General features: G+C 38.7%; 1 protein-coding gene across 8 annotated transcripts in view; it reads right to left on the bottom strand.

The window, feature by feature from the left end:
* Positions 1 to 26,291, bottom strand: part of LOC106092016 (zinc finger protein 609) — a 342,622-nt gene that overhangs the window by 219,665 nt on the left and 96,666 nt on the right. For all 8 annotated transcript variants that reach the window (XM_059368812.1, XM_059368806.1, XM_059368804.1 and 5 more), the window contains one exon: positions 16,283 to 16,397. In XM_059368812.1, the coding sequence (XP_059224795.1) occupies positions 16,283 to 16,397 (115 nt within the window). The remainder of the gene's footprint in view (positions 1 to 16,282; positions 16,398 to 26,291) is intronic.

The following is a 26,291-nucleotide window of genomic DNA, read 5'->3' as shown; positions in this document are numbered from 1 at the left end:
AGCTTATCGGATTCGGCGCTGGCCGTGCTATTCTAAACCTAATGTAGCGATGGTCAGAGAAAGAGTGTTCCATGGAGACCCTCCAATCCTAAACCTCATAGATCAGATTTTCTGAACATATCGTCTCATCTTATACCTCCTCCCTAATCCTATTAACAAAGGAAGCGGTGTTACCAATATTAAGTGTTATTAGGTCGTTAGTATTCAAGAACTCTGCCAGGGCTTGGCCCCGCTTGTTAATGTTGGTGCTACCCCACGAAATGTGGTGAGAGTTCGCATCGCACCCTATTAGTACCTTGTTTTCTGTCTGTTTTGCTTTCCTCAAAACAGACAGGTATGCTCCACCGTCTTCCTGTCTGACCACTGTTGCATCCGACGTTGACAACTCTGGGGAAAATATATAATTCAAATTTCTATGACAAATAACGCATAGAATAATTGGTAGTTGATATGGTTTAGTCTAGAGACTTTGTTCCGGGTCGTCCATGGCTCCTGAATTAAGGCAATATGAATCTTGCCCTTGCTGATTTTCTTCATCAGAGCGTGTGTAGCAGTCTCGCTCTGGTGGAGGTTTATCTGGATTACCTCAATCATTGGTCCTCCAGTATATTGGCATCTGGGAGTAGGTGATGATCTCATCGTCTGCTCCCTATTCTTTAGACTGCATTGACTTTCCTGCCACCGCACTGCCTGATGTCATCGTTTTAGGTTCATTGCCTAGTCTAGTCTTCCGACTTTTTATAAAGTCGGCAATGGTTCCATCGTCGGGTCCCTGTTCGTTAAGCTTTATTGGATTTCCATTCCCTGTTCTGTCTGGTGTTTCAATACTAGGATCTTTACCTATCTTAGCCTTCCAAATCTTAAGTAGGGAGTAGGTGATGGTACCATTATCGACTGCTGTCTTAGTAAACATTTTTTTCGGTTAACAAATTTGGGTGAGTATTGCTTCGACTTTTAAAGAGAAAATATATATATTTTTGATTTCATTTTGTTCAACTCGAAGAGTTCTTACGATACAATAATCATCCAATTTGGTCTTGTATGCCAAAAGTTATAAGTCCTATTATGTAAACGATGCTAAACATTGTCTATTTTTGTCAGCCTGTATTGCACCCTATGCCACTAAAGGGAGTCTCAATGTCAAAATATCGAACCCTTCCGGCGAAAATGATGTAAGCGAAATTTTTTCAATTTTCAGAGTCATAAGAATTTGTGCCAGTTGACCACTGAATGCATACTTTCCATAACCATTTTTCTTTAAATACTTTCCATAACCGTAACCATACTTTCCATAACCATTTTTCTTTAAATTTAGATACAAAATGCCATGCACATTAGTAGAGCAAAAATGCAAATTTTGCCCATGAACATTCCACTAAAGAACAAGGCAAACTTCTCACATATCAATGAGTGCAGTCCAATTCAAGTTTAAGCTCAATGATAAGGGACCTCCTTTTTAAAGCCGAGTCCGAACGGCGTGCCGCAGTGCGACACCTCTTTGGAGAGAAGTTTTACATAGCATAGTACCTTACAAATGTTGCCAGCATTAGGAGGGGAAAACCACCGCTGAAAAAATTTTCTGATGGTCTCGCCAGGATTCGAACCCAGGCGTTCAGCGTCATAGGCAGACATGCTTACCTCTGCGCTACGGTGGCCTTTATTATTTACATTAATAGAGCAATAAAAAAAATGCGAGCGAGCTCAGTCACATTTCGAAATGTATACCAATTGATGGATCAGGTAGCTTCTTTACAGTAATATTCCACAAATTAAAATAATCTCTTCCAACCAAATTTTTAAAAAAAAATTTTAAATTTCTAAAGTAGTCGAAATAAGTAAAAGGCAAACATAAAAAAGCATACAATTTTTTTCAGCAGATTTCCCATTTTCTGCAGACAAAAACTGCAGTTTTAGGGAACATTTTTGCTGTTTTGAATAACAAATTTGATTGTGTGTATATATCTCATTCATGAAACTTCCTCAAATCTGTGGAACTTCCTGTTCCAATTTTTCCCCATTTTTGAGCTATCTACCACAGCATAATTTGTTACTTTATGTCCCGTCATAATAAATTCAACAGCAGCACTTGTGTGCAAAGCAACAACAATGTTTTGTTCTTTGCTTTCTCTCCCCTGCTGTTGGATGTTGTTGATTGTCATTTGAAACCCCGTTTTTATTCCTATTTTGCATTGTTGGTTGTTGTTGTTTGTTATTGGGCAACCCTTTTTATTGTTATTTTTCATCACTTGAATGTTGTTTTGTTTCGCACACCACTCGTGATCTGTGGAATGTTGGGCTTTTATTTATGTTTGCCTGTTACCGCCGATCATGTGCTTTGATTATTTAAGGTATTTTTTCTGGTTGCAATTTTCTTTCAAAAACTTGAAATCTTCTCTTTCATCTTACTTTATTTAGTTTACTCTCTTAGCAACAACGCCTTCATAAATTAAGCAACTGTCATTTTCAGCAAACAACAAACTTTTCAGCAAATCCGGTCTGACATTGCAAACTTTTAACTATAAGAGCAGAACTACAGTGGTTGCTGCTATCAGAAAGCTTTTTTCTATGAGAGTATGCTATATGGAAGCTAAATCTAAACCTGAACAGATTTTAACCAATTTGTGTATGTTCTGTCGCTAGGCCTCAAATTTCATTCGTGCCAAATTTCAATATAAATGGATTATTTTTTAACGAAACCAACACGCAGGGAATGTCCCCTATATATGCAGTGGATTGTGTTGGCAATTAGGAATATTAAGGGTTGGAGGGGGGAAAGAGGAAGTAGTGCTTATTGATATTCGTCTTAAATTTCTGAGTGGCAATGTCGGTGGGAAGACATTAGCCGGAAGTCGATTCCACCTACGATTAAATATGTTTTTTGTACTTCAATGTTATATGATGATGTAACCGCCATGCAGTGCGCCATATGGAGTGCATTTTGTTGGCAATTAGGAAAGTTAAGGGTTGGAGGGGGGAAAGAGGGAGTAGGGCTTATTGATATTCGTCTTAAATTTCTGAGTGTCAATGTCATATAACTTCAATGTTATATGATGATGTAACCGCCAATTGTAGAGAAATAGCCTTCCAGCGTGACGTAAACGACAAAAAACCCGTTATATAGAAAATATTAAAACGCTATTAATAAATTTTCATAGATGAAGTATACGTTATTCAAAGAAAACCGACTCTTGGAAAATTTAGATTTTGTCGCTGACATCATTTTTGCAGAAGGGCTCGATATGCTATCAAAATCGGAACACTTTTGTGGGTTTTATCGGAATTTTGAACACATTTCCAATTCCGCCCCTTGGGCTTCGTAACCGAAATGAATGACACCAGTTTTGAAATAAAGCGAAGAATAATTGGGTTGTTTTATTTACCTATCTAGCAATTCGCTAGCTTATACTACTGACTAAATTTCCCATGAACACTCCATTAAGGAACAGGGGATACTTCGCTAGCTTATGGAGGAATAAAACGCACTTCCCGGTAAATGCTTTGTGTTTTAAAATTAGCCAACATACCATATCATCCATATCAAATGTCAACAAAACGAAAACAAAAGTGTGTTGTGATCAGAACTGCGGAGTCGAGCAATTTTGACACGACTCCGACTCCGGAGTACTTAAAAATGCTATGATTTTATACCCACACCATAGGATGGGGGCATGCAAATCTTGCCATTTTATTTGTAACACCTCAAAAAATCTATGTGCCCTTACGAAGTGTATATATTCTCAATCGTATGCACATTTAAATTCAGTCTAGCTATATTTATCCGTTCAACAGATGGTCGAAATCAGCATGACCTTCGAACAAATATATCCGCATGGAATTTTTCATAGGTACCTCTTATTGATGTAGGCCGCTGCTGGGCCATTTGGTCTAGTAGATTTTAGTTTATAATACAAAAAAATTAATTTACTTAAAAATTATTTCCTATTACGTTTCTGAGAACGGACTGTTCAAAAACTGAACGTGTGCAAGTTTTTAATATTTTTATTGCCTACACCCACTAATAAGCATGCCGATTGACTCAGAATCACTTTCTGATTCGATTAAAATATGTTCATCCGTCCGTCTGTCTGTCCGCCCGTTTGTCTCTCTGCCCGCCCATTAATCTTTCTGTCTGGTTCTCTATGTTAATTCCTACGAAAATTGCGACATGTACGATTTTCATCCCATCGTCTTCAAATAAAATACAGCCATCTTTTTGGCCTAAAGTTGAAGCCTATTGAAATTGGAAGAAATCGGTTAAGATTTGGATATAGCTCCCTTTAGCTCCCTATACCTGCCCTTTAATTATAAGATAAGGTGAAACATAAACATTTTTTAAAAAATTAAGAAATTTTTAGACCATTTCCAACTTTTTAACATCTGAAAAGAGAAGGAAATGTTCGCTGTTGTAGCATAAAATACTGCTGTTTCAGCAGATTTTCTGTTGCTACACAAAATATTTTTGCCCTTTTTGCTAACAAACTTTTCTGAATGTGCAATAAAATCGTCATTTGTCAACGATTCTCGCGAAATTTCGCTTCTCTTTGGCTCTCAACGTTAGCTCCCAATCAGTTTGAATTTAGATAAAGCTCCCGTATATATATTCGCCCGATTTTAACAAATTGTGTAATATTTTGGTTATTTGATAACCAAATGACTCTTCTGTTCACTGTTCTAATGACTCTTCTGTTCACTGATTAATTTTATAGATATAGCCCCATACATATGTATCTCCCGATTTTCACTTTTAGGGCCTTTGTACGCGCACATATCAACCGAGCATATCAACATTTTGCACAACGATTTCCTATATGAATCCTAAAATATGTAAGGATTTTGGTCGAAATTAACGCAAATTTTAATTTCGATGAAGATCCCTTCAAACCCAATATGGTGTAAGGTTTAAGGTCGACTTTGCCCGACTTTAGCCGATCCTTACTTATTAAATATAAAACAAAACTGAAAACTGAAATTTTCAACAAAAAAAAATTTCAACTAAATTTTGTTTGAAAAAAAATTTTTAAAGCAATTTTTACAATTTTAATAACAAATTTTCCAAATAAAATCTTTTTCAAAGACAATTTTTTAATAAAAAATGTTCTAAAGGCAGTATTTCAAAGAAGTTAGGTTAGGTTGAAAAGAGGATGCAGATATTAATCCGCCCCATGCCACTATCGAGATATACCTATGACAGTAATCGGCTTGTTGTGCGCTCTAAATACAAAAATAAGTAACCTCGAAAAAGAAAATCTAATGCAGTCTAAAGAACAGGGAGCAGACGATGAGATCAGCACCTACTCCCAGATGCCCATTTACTGGAGGACCAATGATTGAGGTAATCCAGATAAATCTCCACCGGAGCGAGACTGCTACACACGCTCTGATGGAGAAAATCAGCAAGGGCAAGATTCATATTGCCTTAATTCAGGAGCCGTGGACGACCCGGAACAAAGTTGCTGGACTGAACCTATCAACTATCAATTATTCTATGCTAACACTGGTACTCGGCCGAGGACCTGCGTTATTTGTCATAAAAATTGTAATTATATTTCTTCCTCAGAGTTGTCAACGTCGGATGCAACAGTGGTGAGACAGGGAAGACGGTGGAGCATACCTGGCACCACCTTTTCTTTCTTTCGACTCTCCGACACCGCCACCCACGTCAGAGCTGCAACGGCTGGTGAGGAAAGCAAAACAGACAGAAAACGAGGTACTAATAGGGTGCGATGCGAACTCTCACCACATTTCGTGGGGAAGTACCAACACTAATAAGCGGGGCCAAGCCCTAGAAGAGTTCTTGAATACTAACGACCTAATAACACTTAATATTGGTAACACCGCCAGGATTAGGGAGGAGGTATTAGATTTGACGATATGTTCGGAAAATCTAATCGATGAGGTTCAGTATTATAGGGTATCCATGGAACACTCTTTCTCTGACCATCGCTACATTAGGTTTAGAATAGCACGGCCAGCGCCGAATCCGATAAGCTTCCGGAATAAGTTGAAAACCAACTGGACAAAATCGGAAGACTACTAAGAAGAAGACTTGGGAAAGATAATTTAGATTGTCCAAGCATAGAAGACATTGACGAAAATGTCAACAGGATTACGACTGCACTGGTGGGGTCCTTCGAAGATAGTTTTCCTCTTCGGGAAAGGAAATCAGCCAAAGAAACACCCTGGATGACCGGGGGAGATCCGCAATATTGGGAAAGAGGTCCGCAGACTTTTTAAATGATCGCTCTCAGGTTTATTGAGAGGCTTGGTGCGAATAATCCTAAGGCTCTCACTAATGGGGAGAGAGACTCCCTAAATTGGGTTCGGGAATTCACTGCACAGGCTACCCCAAAGACTACTCGTCTAGATTCGGAAACTGCACCACAGGCAGCCAAAAGGCTGCGGTCACCTGGAGGGCATCCCATGCCTAAAAGAACTAGGGCGAACAACAGTAAGGTGAGTTCAAGAACTTTTGCTAATGTCGCTAGGGACAGTTTGGTGATGGCAGTTGTCGACAATGGAGAAGGACAGGGCTGCATACCTAGGAATAATTGGAGTGGGATTGTTAATGGACTGCCATCAGTATACTCTGATGTCTTTGCGGAATTTCCTGGGTCTCCTCAAGTTTGTGACGATGCAGGCTGGTATCGGGGCCGATACAGACTAATTGCCTTCGGCGATCAACGCTCAATTGAAATGTAGCTCGTTGTGCGCTAAAAAAGATTGGTGAGATCTGGCCAGGTGCGGCATCAGATTTAGTAAAGAAGGAAGATATTCCTTCTCGACCAATGGCGCACGCTTGGATACCAAATCCTGACTCCATAATTGGAAGACTAAGCGAATGCAATCCCAATCCTTGAACCAGCGACTGGAAGAATGGATGAGGCTGATGGTAACCGCAGACATGCAGTTATTCGTAATAAATTCCGGCTGTCTCGCAGACCTCGACAAGTCTGAAGGGATTGTATCCTACGGATGCAAAAAATTTAAACTGAAGGCCTATACCGCTTCTATAGACGTTCAGTTTCAATTTGGGTTGGGGATTCAGGAGACGACTCAACAGTTGTTTCTGAACACTTGCCTGAGGAACTATCGATCACATCGCTAAGGTCTGGCGGATTACAGGAAACTTAAAATCCCCCTGCCACAATCGAGACAGTTGGACTGGGCTTAAGGTGTGCGACGGCGGGGAAGAACGGAACTCAAAAAAGTACTTCGACAGTAGCAGCTGGTGAAACATCTAAGGAGGAATCGTCGACACTGCTTTCTCACCTGCCCTTGGATGCGTACGGAAGCTCGTCATGACAAGATTTAATAAATGTTGTGAGGATGAACTCCTGGTGGAATCAGAAGAGGAGGCTGACACAACAGGGGTGGAAGATCTGAATCCTGACTATGGTCCGGTTTCTACAGATAAATCTCTACCATTGTAAGGCCGCTTCGGCGGTATTTAAGGTCCTCCTGATGGCAGGGAGATTTGACGTGGTTCTTGTCCAGGTACAATGGAATTGTGGAGTAATAGTCCGTGGACTAATAATTCCGGGATTTAAACTACTCAAGGGTATGGGGAATTTCAACAAATTCTTTAGTTGAGGTAGTTTCTAAAATAAGTGTACTACAATGTAGAGCATAGAACTCCCATATGATTCATCAGTTGCAAACCCAGGTTGGAGTCCCCCGGTCGGCCAAAAAAAAATTTTATTTTTTTTTTTCATTAAACTTATTTTAGAAAATTCGTCGTAAAAAATATGAAATTCGTATTCAGAAAAAAATTTTTTAGAGTGGTTTTCACCTTTTTTTACCTTAATTAATTGAAACACTTGCTACTGTGCAGCAGTACTTATTGATTTATTTCATCATAAAGAAGATGGTATCGGTAGTTCTCGTCCTATTAGTCTCTCATCCCTTATGAAGAAGACTCTTGAGAGATTGATAGAAAACATATCTTAGGGCAAAGATTTCTGTAGTTCACCTGTCGCGGCAGCAGCATGCATATAGTAAAGGCAGATCCACTGAAACAGCCCTTCACGACCCAGTCAGTTACATAGAGGGTTCTCTCGCTGTCAAGGAATACACAATGGTAGCATCTCTTGACATTGAAGGTGCTTTCAATAATGTAAAACCGACGTCAATCATGAAGGAGTTAGAGTTTCTAGGCATCAACTCTATCGTAAGAAAGTTTATTAATAACTTACTTACTAAAAAGAGCATTACGGTAGGCTTGGGATCTGTGGATCTAAAAAGATGGGTCAGCAGAGGAACATCTCAAGGAGGTGTACTGTCTCCTCTAATTTGGAATATAGCCATTAACAATATATTATTGTCTCTGGAAGAAAAAGCACTCTAAGGGATATACATCAGGAAGCTCTACGTGCAACAAGAAAGTGGGCTACCGAAAGTGGTCTAGTTATAAATCCGTGCATGACAGAAGTAGTTCTTTTCAGCAGGAGATACAAGTTACCTACAGTGGAGCCTGTCTCCTTGTGAGTAGAGAATGTTGCATTTACAGGAAGCGCAAAATACCTGGGTGTTTTGCTGGACAGGAAATTGAACTTCAAATAAAAACATTTTGGAAAGGGCAAGAAGGGCAACTCTTGCCATATACACCTGAAACTAATTTTCAAACAGTTTAGCTTACAGAAATTTTTTAAAATAATATTTAAAATTTCCTAACTCGAATAAAAGAATCCATAAATGGTCTATCTTAAGACTTCAAATTTATTTTTATTTATACTCAATTTTCGAATAAAATGTTAAGCCAAGTATGAAAATGTTGGGTGGCATAAGTATTTTGACTCTTAATTTTATTATAAGAAAAAATAAAGTATAATAAATTTTATGATCAAATTAATAGAAAATAGAGCTTAGAAGAGTGAACTTTGGACTTACTATAGTTTTATTGAAATAAATTGCGATATTTTATCGTAAAGCTTCAATTTCCCCAATTGTATAACTTAAGCGTTTGGCACTAAATTACAGCGTTTATGCGTGAATTATACCTCTAAAATTTGTAGATCTGGACTTGATGTCGACCAGCCTAATGAATTTGGCATATTCTAATAGAAAAAATTGGTCCTTTAAGCCTAGTACTGATTTCGAGTTTTCTCCCGAACAGTTGTCAAAACGCACTATAAAATAAAACTTTTGTGAAATGTTGCTAGCAACATTGTCAAATTTCGTAGAATTTGTACATGTCTATTAAATGCAGCGAACAATGACAAAAATTACAATTTAGTTTAAATTTTTTATGAAACGTCTTTTTATTTTGAGTTATTTTTTGTGTAGAGATATTAGGGATATGAAAGACACTATACTCGACCAGAAGTCTGTGTGACTCCCTAATCCCTACGAATTCAATAAAAACCTCAGTTCCAGTGCCATCATTCATATTGGACCAATCTGTGTATATAGAGGCACCAGAGAAGTTCGGGGCACCACCAGCCCAAAGCTTCCTCTCCTAGAAGACGAACTCCAAGTCGCCATCTTAGAAAGATCAGTTTAGCAAAGCCAATGCCATATATAGGCTTGCTAAAAAAGTAATTGCGGATTTTTCATATAGTCGGCGTTGACAAATTTTTTCAACGGCTTGTGACTCTGTAATTGCATTCTTTCTTCTGTCAGTTATCAGCTGTTACTTTTAGTTTGCTTTAGAAAAAAGTGCGCGAAATTTTGTTAACATTTGTTTGTTTGGCGTCAATTTTAATATGGAGCCCACAAAGGAGCATTTTCGTCATATTTTACTTTATTATTTCCGTAAAGGAAAAAACGCGGAGCAGGTTGCTAAAAAGTTACGAGATGTGTATGGTGATAAAGCCTTAAAAGGAAGACAGTGTCAAAATTGGTTTCGCAAATTCCGTTCTGGAGATTTTTCACTTAAAGATGAGCCACGTTCAGGTCGGCTAAATAAAGTTGATGATGACCAAATCAAAGCATTAATCGAATTGGATCGTCATGTAACTGAGCGTGAGATAGGAGAGAAGTTAAATATACCAAAATCAACCGTTCATTATCACATAAAAAGTCTTGGACTGGTGAAAAAGCTTGATATTTGTGATATGCACCTTAAACGCAATGAATTCGATCCGTTTTTAAAACGAATCATAACTGGAGATCAAAAATGGATTGTTTACAACAACGTTAGTCGAAAACGATCATGGTCCAAGCATGGTGAACCAGCTCAAACCACTTCAAAGGCTGATATCCACCAAAAGAAGGTTATGCTGTCTGTTTGGTGGGATTGGAAGGGTGTGGTATATTTTGAGCTGCTTCCAAGGAACCAAACGATTAATTCGGATGTTTACTGTCAACAATTGGACAAATTGAATACAGCCATCAAGGAGAAGCGACCAGAATTGGTCAATCGTAAAGGTGTCATATTCCACCAGGACAACGCTAGACCGCGCACATCTTTGGTCACTCGCCAAAAACTGAGTGAGATTGGCTGGGAACTTTTGATGCATCCACCATATAGCCCTGACCTTGCACCATCAGACTACCATTTATTTCGATCTTTGCAGAACTCCTTAAATGGTAAAACTTTCGGCAATGATGAGGCTATAAAATCGCACTTAGTTCAGTTTTTTGCAGATAAAGGCCAGAAGTTCTATGAGCGTGGAATACTTAATTTGCCAAGAAGATGGCAAAAGGTTATCGAACAAAATGGCAATTATATATTTGATTAAAGTTCATTCTAAGTTTTATTAAAAATGCATTTACTTTCTTTTAAAAAATCCGCAATTACCTTTTGGGCAACCCGATAGTTGCCCCACGACGCCATTGGCCTACCGCAGAACAAACGAATGACCGAAATCCGAAGAGCGCGAGTACCTGACTGTCTCAGTCAGAAGACTGTACTTAACGCAACGCCCTCCAAGCACAAGTGCAAAGGTCTTAGATCAAGTATCGCATTCGGTGCTGCTCTTGGAGCACTACTCGTCGCCCCTATATCAGCACCACCACAATACTCTCCACTTTCGTAAGAAAGTTTATTAATAACTTACTTACTCACAACGTGCCTGGGACTTATATACTCCGAAATCCTGGCAGGATGCAAGGTTGGTATTTATACCCAAGCTTGGCAAGGTAAGTTATGCGACACCAAAAACCCACAAACCTCTAATCCTTTCAACTCAAAACCATTGAACGTATTGTGGATACCATGATAAGGAGTAGGACATCCAGCGAACTGCTCAAATACAAACTGCATGTCTATGTCGAGGGAAGGTCGGTGGAGACTGTCCTGCACGAGGTTGTATATAAAACAGAAGAATCCTTCGAAGCCAAAAAGTCACATTGGCGGTATGCATTTATCACCATACGAGATGTGTATGGTGATAAAGCCTTAAAAGGAAGACAGTGTCAAAATTGGTTTCGCAAATTCCGTTCTGGAGATTTTTCACTTAAAGATGAGCCACGTTCAGGTCGGCTAAATAAAGTTGATGATGACCAAATCAAAGCATTAATCGAATTGGATCGTCATGTAACTGAGCGTGAGATAGGAGAGAAGTTAAATATACCAAAATCAACCGTTCATTATCACATAAAAAGTCTTGGACTGGTGAAAAAGCTTGATATTTGTGATATGCACCTTAAACGCAATGAATTCGATCCGTTTTTAAAACGAATCATAACTGGAGATCAAAAATGGATTGTTTACAACAACGTTAGTCGAAAACGATCATGGTCCAAGCATGGTGAACCAGCTCAAACCACTTCAAAGGCTGATATCCACCAAAAGAAGGTTATGCTGTCTGTTTGGTGGGATTGGAAGGGTGTGGTATATTTTGAGCTGCTTCCAAGGAACCAAACGATTAATTCGGATGTTTACTGTCAACAATTGGACAAATTGAATACAGCCATCAAGGAGAAGCGACCAGAATTGGTCAATCGTAAAGGTGTCATATTCCACCAGGACAACGCTAGACCGCGCACATCTTTGGTCACTCGCCAAAAACTGAGTGAGATTGGCTGGGAACTTTTGATGCATCCACCATATAGCCCTGACCTTGCACCATCAGACTACCATTTATTTCGATCTTTGCAGAACTCCTTAAATGGTAAAACTTTCGGCAATGATGAGGCTATAAAATCGCACTTAGTTCAGTTTTTTGCAGATAAAGGCCAGAAGTTCTATGAGCGTGGAATACTTAATTTGCCAAGAAGATGGCAAAAGGTTATCGAACAAAATGGCAATTATATATTTGATTAAAGTTCATTCTAAGTTTTATTAAAAATGCATTTACTTTCTTTTAAAAAATCCGCAATTACCTTTTGGGCAACCCGATAGTTGCCCCACGACGCCATTGGCCTACCGCAGAACAAACGAATGACCGAAATCCGAAGAGCGCGAGTACCTGACTGTCTCAGTCAGAAGACTGTACTTAACGCAACGCCCTCCAAGCACAAGTGCAAAGGTCTTAGATCAAGTATCGCATTCGGTGCTGCTCTTGGAGCACTACTCGTCGCCCCTATATCAGCACCACCACAATACTCTCCACTTTCGTAAGAAAGTTTATTAATAACTTACTTACTCACAACGTGCCTGGGACTTATATACTCCGAAATCCTGGCAGGATGCAAGGTTGGTATTTATACCCAAGCTTGGCAAGGTAAGTTATGCGACACCAAAAACCCACAAACCTCTAATCCTTTCAACTCAAAACCATTGAACGTATTGTGGATACCATGATAAGGAGTAGGACATCCAGCGAACTGCTCAAATACAAACTGCATGTCTATGTCGAGGGAAGGTCGGTGGAGACTGTCCTGCACGAGGTTGTATATAAAACAGAAGAATCCTTCGAAGCCAAAAAGTCACATTGGCGGTATGCATTGACATCGAAGGGGCTTTTAACAATATGCGGACCTACACATTGATCGAATCCTTAGACCAGTACCGGATGGACCGGCTCCTTAGAGACTGGATAAACCATATGCTAAGGAACAGGTGGATAAATTGCGGATCCCATGACATATATATATGGGAGAAAGTGGTACAGGGCACGCCACAGTAGGGTATGTGACCACCATAAATAACCTATTACGGATGCTGACCTAGTAGGGATTTGAACCTGTCTGCAATGTAGACGATGTTATAATTCTCCAAAGGGATAAAAATCCGAACCAGCTATGCAGAAGGGCCGGGAGGGTCTTGCATATGGTATATGACTGGGCCAAACCCAGGGGTTACAATGTTAACCCAGAGAAGACTGAGGATGCCTGTTCACGGGGAAGACGTATGTGGGTCAGACGCACCACGTTTCCTCAACGAAACGATTTCGATATCTCATATTTTCAAATACTTAGGAGTGATCTTGGATAGGAAACCTAATTGGAATTGTCACATTCAGAAGCGTATTGAGAATGCTCACATATGTTGGGCACTATGTAGACGTGCCGTAGGCTCGAAATGTGGCCTGAATCCGAGGATAGTCCACTGGCCCTACAGGAGCGTGATTAGACCAATACTTACTTACGCCTTAGTAGTATGGTGGACTGCTATGGAGAAAAAGTGCAACATAAGGAGCATACAATAGGTTCAGAGAATATGTTGTCTTGGCATAAGCGGAGCGATGAGGACCACGCTCACTAGGGCATTGGAGACTATTCTAGATATCCGACCCATTAACATACAGATTAAGTGTGAAGCAGCCACTTCGGTTATGAGACTTGGGAGAATGGATTGAGGATGGGAGCAGCTCATACCATCGCGGCATAATCGAGGCGACGATAGGAAACAGCGAAAAGGAAGAGGTTTCCGATCGGTTCTTTGAGATGAACCTTGAGGTCGAGTGCAAGGCACTGCTGCCATCGGCACAGTCTTGGATTGACGGAACCCTAGTGTTGCCATCTGGAAGATCATGAGTGGGCCTGAAGGTCTACATTGAGAACCCAAGGACTTAGATCTGTTTTAGACTGCCTGACCATAATACGGTCCTGCAGGCGGAGATCCGGGCGATCACGGAATGCGTGAGGTAGTGTGGTACTACCACGAGGACGTCGATTGTGAATAACTTTACCGACAGTAAAATTGCCATAAGGGCAATAACAACCAGAACGGTAAGGTCAAGAACAGTCTTGCAGTGTAAGGAGATTAACGCTTTCTCTGAGGATGGTAAAATCCGAATCGTGTGGGTTCCGGGTCATAACGGAGTAAGGGGAAATGAAGGGGCAGACGATTTGGCGGTGAAGGCCAGAGGACTGCCGTCAATAAACTTGGTTAACCCGAAGCCTTTCGGGTTGACGCCCTCCGAGTTAAGGGACTGGGCGATGAATGCGCATGCAACCCTATGGAACAGCGAAATGGTCGATAGGACGGCGAAAGTTCCATGGGGGATCCAGATTGTGAGAAGTCGAGGCTATTACTGAAAAGATGTAAGAAGAAGGTCAATATAGCTATTGATATCATGACGGGACCTTTAGGACTACGAGCTCACTTACGTAAAATGGGTGCGGCAAGTGATAGCATGTGTTGGGCATGTGGGCATGATAATGAGACGTTGGAGCATTTCCTTTGTCATTGCCTTTGGACATCGTGGCTAGACAAATTGCTACGACCACTTTACTAAAACAACGCTTTAAACATCAAATAAAAATGTTTAATACAATTAAACAAATTAGCAACACTGTTTCACAAAATTTAATTGATGTTTATCAACATTTTTCGCACAATCGAAGTCAGTACTGGCCTTTATGGCAAAGAGCATTGCCTAGCCGTAAAATAAATGTCTGACTAAATAATGACCGTAAAATAAATGTCTGACCAATAAATCTATCACCAGAGGGAAGTGAAATTTCGTTAAAAATTTATCAAAATTTTATCTTAATCCACTCTTCAATTTATTGGGTCCAAGTTTATTCGCCCGTTATAGGTAACCTATCCCCAAGGCACTACTTCGTCACGTTTACAGTAGTTGGCATAGTGCATTTAAATATTTCACATTCTTTTATTTTAAAATATGTGGGCATGTCATTATAATTTTGATGTAAGGAATTTTGGTCTGGCTAAAGTACTTTTTGATATAAAAATATCCAAAAATATATTTTTTGTTAGAATTCTGAAAAAAATAAGTAAAACAATGACCGCTATTAGGATGGCCGTTATTAAGACAGGACAAATTAAAACTATAGTAAAATCCACTCCGAACCATCGCCATCACTTAGAAGGGTGGGCGTGCTCTCACTCTTCTAAGGTTTATTTTCTATTAATTCGATCATTAAATTAATTATAGCTTATTTATTCTTATAATAATTATGCCACCCAATACTTTGATACTTGGCTTAATATTTTATTCGGAAATAAAGTTTAAATAAATATAAATACGAAGTGTTAAATTAGAACATTTATGACTTCTTTTAGTCATATTAGGAAATTTTAATTTTATTTAAAAAAATCTGCAAGCTACTCTGTTTGCAAATTAGCTTCTCAAAATACCGGTAGTCACAGCAAGCGAAGTGTTGCATTTGAATGTTTCGGTTTACATACCACTTTCACAGAATCACATACCACTTGCTGCAAATGTTCTCAAATACCTAGATTTGCTCACTCTGAAATTGTATGGGTAACCTCGTTTCGCAATTTCCGAAATCTCGCCGAAAATCAAGGTTTGCGATAAGTGTACAGATGATATATGACTTTATATGAAGTATATTTCCAGTACTTTATGCAGATATTAAAGAGACAGACTACCGCCCCAGCTAAAACTCTTTGGGTGATAGCTTTAAATAAAATCCTTGAAGAACTGAACATGCAACTTATATAACACAGAATAAGTGAAACAGTATGACTAATAGCTTGATAGATACATCAGCTCAAGCTAAAAACAACAATCAATGCAGAAATCTCTAAAAAGCAGGTCCAGGTTTTATGAGAACCTGTATTTTACGAGATCACGGAAGAAATTAAAGCTCGGGTGGTTTTAAGATATCTCAATGGTAATCAGTGCCTTAAATCTGCGTGAAAACAATTTATGCACATGATATCTAGATATCTTAACAGATTTTGCCTAGTTATTATAATCATAAACAAACATGTTTCTTAAAAATAGATTTGACAATAATTCCCGAAATCCGGCACACGACTTGAAGCTATAGCCTTACATTTTTATTTTAATGAACTAGCACGAATGTATGATTATAAATTATTTAGAAATTTCATTTAGACATTATAAATTTGAAAGAATGATAAATAAAGATTACTACTACTATTACAAGTAATTTTTCGCCAAGTCACTGATGTAAAAACGCAACACTAGTCTAAAATGGGCTAAGGCATCTTATAGCTTACCGAACTCCTTGTCTCCGTAAAATTACTCAAATCGGGAGCTGTTATAGCACGTCCACGCTTTGCTCTGCCCTTAGGAGTCCGGGAATCCAATTCATCTGATGGCGAGTCACAAAATCTAATAAAAAAACAAAAAAAAAAAAAAACAAAACCAGAAATTTATTAATGTAATTGTAGATGCGTCGTACAGTGTGAAAAATTATCGTTTTTTCTTTCTTAAACATTTTTGACAAATCTAGCAGACACTATTTGTATTGGTATAGTCAACCAGAAATTGTCATACCTGTTAAAATACACAACTAAATACTTGCTTATGAACACTTTGCTTTATAAAAATGATTTTCATCATATATGCTTTGAATTTTTTATGTATTCAAGGACAATTTGCTTCTAATTTATGTCAGTCTTTTTTAAACTTTCTTCAATAAAATTCCTTTTTGTCATAATCCTTAATTGATTCTGAATTTCATCATGTTATGGGCCCGGATATGACCGAAGATAGGTTCTCTATGTAATTGTTTGAATTTCAAAAATTGGAAATATCGGTTGGATACCTTTTGGATGAGCCTAGCTTGATGAATATTATTTTGAAGGATGTTGCTATCCTAATATCTCATGAAATTGAAGAAACTAAAAAGGATGATCTGCGGAAGAAAAATGCAAAGGCAAAGTCTATCATTTTTGGAAGAATTGGTGACTCGCATCTTGAATATGTGAACGACTGCAAAACGGCATTTGAATTATTAATTCGTCTTGCAAATATTTTCACAAAGAAAATCATCTTCAATCAATTGGTTTTGAGAAATGAAATGTGGTGAAACGGATAACTTAAGTGATTTCTTTCTCAAATTTGGTAATAACTCTTCCGGAATAGTATAGTGATGTAGTAACGGCTATTGAAACCCTTAATCCGGATTCATTGGAAATGGAATTTGTAAAGAAAGGATCGGTTAAAAAAACGCAAACGGTTAAGTTACCGTTGAGTGGAGCGGATGAGTCCTCATTTCGCTCCTCGAAGAAAAAAATACGTATCTCGGAATAGGTACTACCTATTACAAAAAATTTTAAAGCCTTTCAGGAGAAGGCTCAAAATGGACTCCTAAGTGGTGGTGGCATCCAACAGCTGCAGTAATGCCTCAAGCGACCAACCAGTTGTTAGACTAACAAATGAGGAAGAGACAGATAGACCAGAGGGATGTAAAGTTCGTCCCCAGCCTTTAAGTAAAGGTGGTGTTTCCGATTCAGACAGCGACAGTGTCATCGAAACAGTCATCGCAGCCGAATCGAGAGATGGGTATGGGTGGAAGACGTCAGAAGTAAGCGATGGCTTTGCTAAGTTCATAAGCAGACCGAGAATGCGATCGGGTGTACGACGAAGGAGACAGCGGAGTGTGTACCGGCAGCGCAATCGGACGAAAGCGCAGGATGCTGGAAGGGTTAAACTGACATTCCAGGCACTTCTACGGAAGCTGAAAAGAGAATCAGTTCTTCCCAAGAGCATAACACCGTCAAGACGCTAAAGAAGAAAAAGAGCTCCCAGTTTTCAAGTACTCAGGGAAGACCAAGCCAGCCCTCCCGCAATGTAGACTCCATACAGTGTCCTGCAGAGGTAGAGAGGCAGAAGTCGGAACAGGAACGAAGGAAACGCGTACGACCCTTGAGTCTTTATGGAAGACTGTGACTTCCAATAGGATGCCACAGCCATCACGGAAGGGGAAGATGGTCGCTGAGAATGGTAAGGAGCCGCCCACTTACGCCAGAGTGGCAAGAAAGTACAACGAAGAGGGGGGTTCACCCATACGAATTATGAACTATGGAGGTTAACCCATACGAATTATGAGTATAGAGGGGACATCCAAATGCTTCGCTTTGTGTCAACGGAATGTATTGATACCGTCATTGATACCTCGCTGGAAGTATCCACAATCCCTGGGGCGCAAAGCACGGCCTTGTGGCAAAGATGGACATCCCACTGCTCACAAAGGCGACGGTGTTCATCAAGGATGGAAGGAACGCATGATGGAAGTCTTAAACAAGCAAAACCAAGATTTAGTCGTGGAGAAATGGGAGGTTTTCCACAGGGAGGAGAAGGAGGAAGGAACTCTTCTTGTGGTGGACTTTGATCAAGTCTACGTGATAAGTTTGGCTAAGACTATAGGTATAGCGTAATACGGGGCCATGGCCGTCTTTTACAAGATTGGGAAGACAAGGATAGGCAAATATCCTCATATTGAGCCAAAAGGCGGTCCAGTGGCCGGACACTCAATACCGCCTAACGGACAGGGGCCCACGACAAAAGAATCACCGACTCCCTCAATATTGGGAAGACTAGGATAAGCAAAGATTCTAATACTAAAACATCACGCAGTTCAGATGCGAGAGACCCGAAACAGCATAACGAAAAGGGACCCGACGACGAAACCAACAACGACCTACTCCCAAGAAGCCCATTTACTCAAGATTTGGAAGACTTGTATAGGCAAAGATCATAATATTGAAACATCAAGCAGTGCAGGGACGGTAGACTCAATACAGCCTAACGAACAAGGATCCGATGATGGAACCATTACCGACTTTCTCAAGATTCTGAACACTAAGATAGGCAAAGATCCTAATATTAAAACATCAGGCAGTGCAATGACGAGAAACTCAATGCATCCTAAAGAACAGGGAGCGAACGATGAGACCATCACACTCTCCCAAGAAGCCCATCTAATGGAGGACCAATGATTGAGGTCATCCAGATAAACCTCCATCGGAGCGAGACTGCTACTCACGTTCTGATGGAGAAAATCAGCAAGGGCAAGATTCATATCGCCTTACTTCAGGAACCATGGACGACCAAGAACAAAAGTTTCTGGACTGAACCATATCAATTTTTCAATTTTCAATTTCATCTTTATTTGTTCATTATTATGTTCATATTTACAAAGCAGAGTTATGAGATCTTATCTTTTGGATATTACTGCATATAAGACTTAGGATCAAAGATATTAAATTACAATAGCACAGTTAAGATAATGAGTTTAAAGGAAAAATAAAGGGGAAAAACCTTTCTATGAAATTCACACAATTGGAAGAAAATATATACATACTCAAAAATATAATAAAAATACTCAAGGTAGGCATACGATTTCCATGTGATGATTAAAAGAGAGAAAAAAGAAAAGACCGTAAATTTATGTTAATTCGTTGCATGACCTTATCAATTGATAAGTCGAATATTTTACTTTGTTGAAATAATTATTATTAAGTCTATCGACAAATGTATCCAGTTTTTCGTAGCCTGTTTCGTTATAAAGTAGCGCCGTAGAGTACCTCCAGTGCCTCTTATTTATGATTTTCAAACATTTGTTTTGCAAAATTTGTAGTTTTTTCTAGTACCAAACAGGACATCCGTAAGTAAGAGAGGGCCTTATTACACTCTTGAATAAAAGATTTTTGTTAGCATAGTTAAGTGTGGACTTCTTGTGGATTAAAGGCCATAGTGAACGAATCGTTCTTAATGTTTTTTGCAGACTTCATCGATGTGATTTCCAAAGTTAAGTCTTTTATCGAGCGTAACTCCCAAATATTTAACGCTGTCAGCAATATCAATTCTTTCAGTACCGAAGTTAAGTTTTCTGATAGGCAATCTTTTAGGAGACTTGTTAAAAGGAAAAAAATGGCCTGGGTTTTATTCGGGTTAATCTTAATTTTCCATTTTGAAAAGTATTTATTACAAGCCAGCAATCCGGTTTCCATTTTTTTTAAAAAGTGCAGTTGTTAACTTGCTTGTAGTTATTAACGCCGTATCATCTGCGTAGTATACTGTTTTCACGAAAGAAGGCGCTTTAAAGTCAGCAGTGTAGATGGAATAGAGCAAGGGAGATAGCACTGATACTTGGGGTAAGCCTGTATTCAGCAATTTTGGGGAAGATCGGGATTGGTTTACGGTTACAATAAAAGATCTTGATTCCAAGAAGTCCAAAATAATTTTGCATAAGTATTTAGGCACATCATTTTTTAGCAACTTGTGGATTAGACCATTATGCCAAATTGTGTCAAAAGCCTTCTCTATGTCCAGCAAATCAATGCCCGTAGAACGTCTCATTTGTTTGTTATTTTCGATTATTTTCTTAATTCTGTGAACTTGGTGGACTGCACTATGTTCCTTTCTAAACCCAAACTGCGCAGGAGATATTAAGGAGTTTTCTGTGGCAAATTCGTACAGCCTAGAGTGAATGATTTTTTCAAATAACTTAGATATATTACTAAGTAGGCTGATTGGCCTATAACTGGAAGGATCAGAAGCAGGTTTATTAGGTTTTGGAATCGCAATTACTTTGGCTACTTTAAAGCTTTGAGGGAAGTAGTTAAAACGGAAACAACTGTTAAATATAGTTACTATCACCTTCAAAGCCTTCTCAGAAAGACGCTTGAGCAACAGATTTGAGATTTCATCAAAACCCGGGGATTTCGAAGACTTTAAATTCGCAATTAAGCCAGAAATTTCTGAAATAGAAGTGGGTAGAATCAATTCTGCAAACGGGCTTTCGAGTTTGAATGGGGCGATTTCTGAGTTGATCGAAGCATCTATGGAGTGTTTATATCCTACGGTTATATAATTAGATTTGGAGAAAACATCAGCTAATAGATCAGCTTTTCCAGAATCTGTTATGATTTTGCTGCTGCCATGAATAAGACCCGGGAGGACATTTTTTCCTTTACCACGAAGGCTTCTGCTGATCTTCCAGAATGATTTATCCCCTGGTTTCATGTTCAAGAGCAGATTCGACCATTCTCTGTTCCGTTCAATATTTATTTTTTTGTCAATAATTTTGCCAAGCAATTTCACACACTGCTCATAATGAATTTGTTCAGTTACGTCATTGGTGCGTTGGCTCTTCCTTTTGTACGTTCTTCTTGCCCTGATAAACCGAATTATGTCCTCAGACATTTTGTAGTTATAAGAGCGGTTAACCTTAGGGATCGAAATATTCCTGGCCTCCAAAATTAAAGAAGTAATACTATCAATCTCTTTATCTACAGCAGCTTTGTTATGCAGTATTTCGGTACGAATTTCGATTCTGTTGTCCAGAAATGATTTGAAAGTATCCCAATCGGCGAGTTTGTAATTAAAAAAGGTAGTAACTATTGTTCCTATCTGGGCCTGATCGATGGAGCATATGACTGGTCGATGATCCGAAGGTATTTCAAAATCAAGAACTCTTGTCGCAAAATCGAGAGAAGAGTTGGATAAAATTAAATCTATGGTAGATGGTCTCTGAGTTTGTTGATATGGATAAAATGTTGGCGAGTTAGGATGCAGAATAAAAAAATTAGAGCAACTATGCAAATTAAAAAGTTTTTTACCCGCTGTATTATTTACTGCACAATTCCAGGAAGAATGTTTAGCGTTCAAATCACCAAGGATAATAAATTCGCTGTTGATAGATGCCAGTTTGACAATATCATTTTCAAAGCTTGCAGTATAATTCGGCGAATATGCTGAGCAAACAGCGATAGATCTATTGTTTACTGAAACCTCAATAGATATATTCTCAATCGTATCTGTGGGGCAGATCGGTAGGAGTTTATGGTGAAGGTTTCTGCGAACAGCCAGAACGACGCCTCCACCAAATGAATTCGTTCTATCATTACGATACGGAATGTAATTTTTAAAAAATAGTTTGTGAGAGTTGTTTAGATACGTCTCGTTCAACGACGCAATGCTTATATTTTCTTTTTCTAAAACATATTCTAGTTGTTTTTGACTAGACGGGTTAGAAATGCCATTGGCATTCTAATTGTAATATGATAACTTGTTATACTCGTATTTATAAGAAACTTTTGATGAAACTAAGTAGACTAGCTTGTTCCTTTAATGTTGTTTGTTTGAAAAATATAATAAAAAGAGTCAGTTTGTTGACAGAAGCTTTACAATTCAGGTGTGGGGTTCCCAAAAAAAAAAAATAAATAAAAAAAAAAGAAGACTCAAAAAAAAAAAAAATTTTTTTTTTTAAATATGGATTCACGCCCTACTCGAGAAAGAATTCTTTCAGCTTTGAAAGCTTCAAATGTGGAATTTCCAGAAACAGCGTCAATTGCACAATTGAGAACATTATATGATTTTTTGCAAGTTAACGGTGGTCCATCAAAGCAGACTGAATTGCCTTCTGGAAATGTGGTTTCTTCTGATTCTGCTGGGAATTCATCTGTAACTGTCACTACAATGTCATCCAATACTTTGAATGAAACTCCCGTTATTAATTCCGCAACTGCCGATCCTGAAAATTTGCTTCAGTCATTTCAATGTAATGGTGAGTCCACAAATCAAACTGAATTGGTTCTTGGAACTGCCGCTTGTTTTTCTGCCGCACGGACTTCAACCGATTTAATATCTAGAAATACATTGAGTGTCGCTTTTAATAACAGCGAAATTGGCGTATCCTGTGCAAATCTTCGGCAAACACAGACTTCAGTGCCTCCTTCCGTAATTTCTTCCGTACCTTCCGTCTATAATTCTTCTGCTTCCGTTCCTGTAAATACAGTTCAAAGACAATTTCCTGGTACTTCAGGGACTGCTGCTTCTGTTTCTGCCGCCCGGACTTCATCAGTTATTTCCGATTTAATGAATACAAATACATTGGGTGTCGCTTTTAACAATAGAGCAATTGGCGTGTCCTGTGATGTTCTTCCGCAAACACAAACTTCCGTACCTCCTTCCGTATCTTCTTGTGTTGTTTCTTCCGTACCCTCCGTCAATTATTCCTCAGTTTCCGTTCCTGCAAACTTACTTCGAGGACAATTTTCTAGACCTTCTGTTCCATCACAGGTAACAGACCCTTTCATTCGTTCAAGCGTTTTATCCCGTGAAGCTGATGAACTAGAGAGTGAAATTAGAGTTTTGAGATTGAAGCAAGAAATGTTGGCTCTTCGAAACCAAATTGAATCTTTAGAAAACGGTGGAAAAAAGGTTTCTACAAATATCAATTATGACGAGCTCTCTATGATGGTTCCGAAATTTTCTGGGAATGATGGACGAAATATTGAAAAATGGATAAACTCTTTTGAAAGCTACACTATAAATATGACTGACCAAGAAAAATATATGTGCTTAAGATATTTGCTGGTTGGAACTGCGCGAGAGTTCATGGAAAATTCAAATTACAAAGAATATAAGAAGTTGAAGAGATCGCTCTTAGACATTTTCAAGAGAACGGTAACGCAAGAAGAAGTTTATCAAAAATTGCGTTTGCGCAAGTTGAAGCCAACAGAGCCGTGTATTGCCTATATAGTAGCAATGCAAACTATTGCAGCAGAAGGCGAAATCAACGAGCAAGAACTGGTTGACATTATAATAGACGGAATGGAAGATAAAACCAACAACATATCCATTCTATACGGATCAAACTCATTACAAGAATTGATGCATGGAATAGATAGATACCAGAAACGCAGGTCAAAAACAGTCAGTACTCATAAAGAAGTGACAATACTAAAGGCATACGATGTTTCAATTGCTCTCAATTTGGACATATGAAGAACACCTGCAATAAGCCTCGACGTCCACCGGGATCTTGTTTCCATTGTTTCCAAATGGGACATTTTTACAAGGATTGTCCTAAAAGGATGAATGTTACTGCTCCCATATTTTGTAGTAATGATATTGTAGACACAACACAAATGGTAAGTGTGGCCTTTAAATATTCTTGTGGATCCAAATATACTAATTCTGCGAATATTTCGTGCTTGATCGATTCCGGTAGCCCAATTAGTTTGGTTAAGATGTCTTTATTACCGACTGGTGTGATACGTTCGAAGAATTTAATACCAACTTCGTATTCTGGAGTTGGCAATTCCCCTTTGAAAATATATGGAAATATTTCTTGTTTAATAAAATTTAAAAAATCGTCTAAACAAATAGAATTACTTGTTGTTCCGAACGAGAGCATTCATGTTCCAATGATTCTTGGACGGAACTTTATGCATGCATTTAATGTAAAATTACTTCAAGTCAAGGAAACTACGAATGATATAGAAGTATTTGAATCCACAAGAAAAATAAATGACAATAATAATATAACCTCGGTGTCTACACCATCTACGATAAGCAATTCTTATGATAGTCCTGTGAATTCCCAAGTGATACGTACGGACGATATTGATCTAAATCCTTTGTTAAATTCATTCCAGAAGAAGACTTTAGAAGATCTTATTCATAATCGTTATATAACTCCAAAGGGAATTGATAAAAAGTCATCTGATTATAGGATGCAGATTAAATTATCTGATGATATTCCAATACACTGCTCTCCCCGTAGATTGTCGGTTCGTGATCGTGAGGAAACGCAGAAGATTGTTAGTGATTTGTTAGAAAGGAAAATAATACGTTACAGCAATTCTCCATACACGTCAGCAATTGTGTTGGTAAAGAAAAAGACAGGGGAAACGCGGATGTGTGTCGATTATCGAGCGTTAAACAAAAAGACTATTAGGGATAACTTTCCTTTACCCCTCATCGAGGACTGTATTGAGAGCATATCAGGCAAAAAATGGTTTAGCCTCATGGATTTGAAGGATGGATTTTTCAACATAGAAATGCATAATGATTCAATTCCATACAATTCATTTGTAACCCCATTTGGACAGTACGAGTATTTGAAGATGCCATTTGGTTTAAAGAATGCTCCAGCAAACTTTCAACGCTTTATAAATGGTATATTTCGCGACTTAATAGAGGACCATAGAGTGGTTATATATATGGATGACATATTGATTGCATCCTCTGATTTCGATTCTCATGTTCAGACATTGGCGGTTGTACTTGGACGTGCTTTTGAGTACGGATTACGTATAAAATTAACTAAATGTAAATTTGGTTATCAGAGTTTAGAGTATTTAGGATACTTAATCAGCCCAAAAGGTATACGGCCGACAGAAAATCACTTGCGAGCTGTGAAACAAATACCAATGCCAAGGAATCATAGGGAATTACAAACTTGTCTTGGGTTGTTTTCCTACTTTAGGAAATTCGTTCCGTCATTCTCAAATATTGCAAGGCCATTGTTAGATTTGCTTCGTAAAGAGAAAAAATTCGTTTACTCTGAAGAATGTGTAAAGGCCTTTAGTGAATTAAAGTCTCGTTTACTTCGGGCCCCAGTATTAGCTATCTATAACCCTAAAAGCGATACGGAGTTACATTGTGATGCAAGTTCTCATGGATTCGGAGCAATATTGATGCAGCGTCAGGATGATAAAAAGTTCCACCCCGTAGCATTTTTTTCAAAGGCTACAACCAATGCAGAATCGAGATATCATAGCTTCGAACTGGAAACACTCGCAATTATTTACGCGTTGCGCCGGTTTCGTGTGTATTTAGAAGGATTACATTTTACCATAGTCACAGATTGCAATTCACTTACAATGACCTTGAACAAGAGACAAGTTAATCCTCGGATATCCCGCTGGGCATTGGAACTAGAGAACTATGACTATTCTATCGAACACAGGAAGAGTTCTTCTATGGGTCATGTGGATATGTTAAGCAGATGTATAGAAAAGGAAATATCCCCTCATGTGGGATGTAACATGATTTGCTCTGTAGATTCGAATCAACTCGATGTCCAAATTCAACTGACCCAAGCTAGAGATCCTGTTATTAAGGACTTATGTAAACGTTTGGAAAAGGAAGAGATATGTGATTTTGACCTAATAGACGGTCTCTTATTTAAGAAAGTGGGTGCAACCGTTTGTTTATATGTCCCAAAGGAAATGGAAGATAATGTGATAAGAATGATACATGAGAAGCTTGGACACCTGGGGACAGATAAATGTTATTATAAGATTCGAGAGAATTTTTGGTTCCCAGACATGCGCAATAAGATAGATAGCTTCATTAAGAATTGTATAAAATGTATCATTTATGCTGCTCCAGCTAGAATAAACCAACAGAACATGTACAGCATTCCAAAGGTGGCGGAGCCATTCGATACGATACACGTGGATCACTTCGGACCACTTCCATCAT

Source organism: Stomoxys calcitrans, chromosome 5, assembly GCF_963082655.1.
Source record: "Stomoxys calcitrans chromosome 5, idStoCalc2.1, whole genome shotgun sequence".
Classification (NCBI taxonomy): Eukaryota; Metazoa; Arthropoda; class Insecta; order Diptera; family Muscidae; genus Stomoxys; species Stomoxys calcitrans.
The sequence above is the reverse complement of the archived record's forward strand: the minus strand, read 5'-3'. Positions and strand labels throughout refer to the sequence as shown.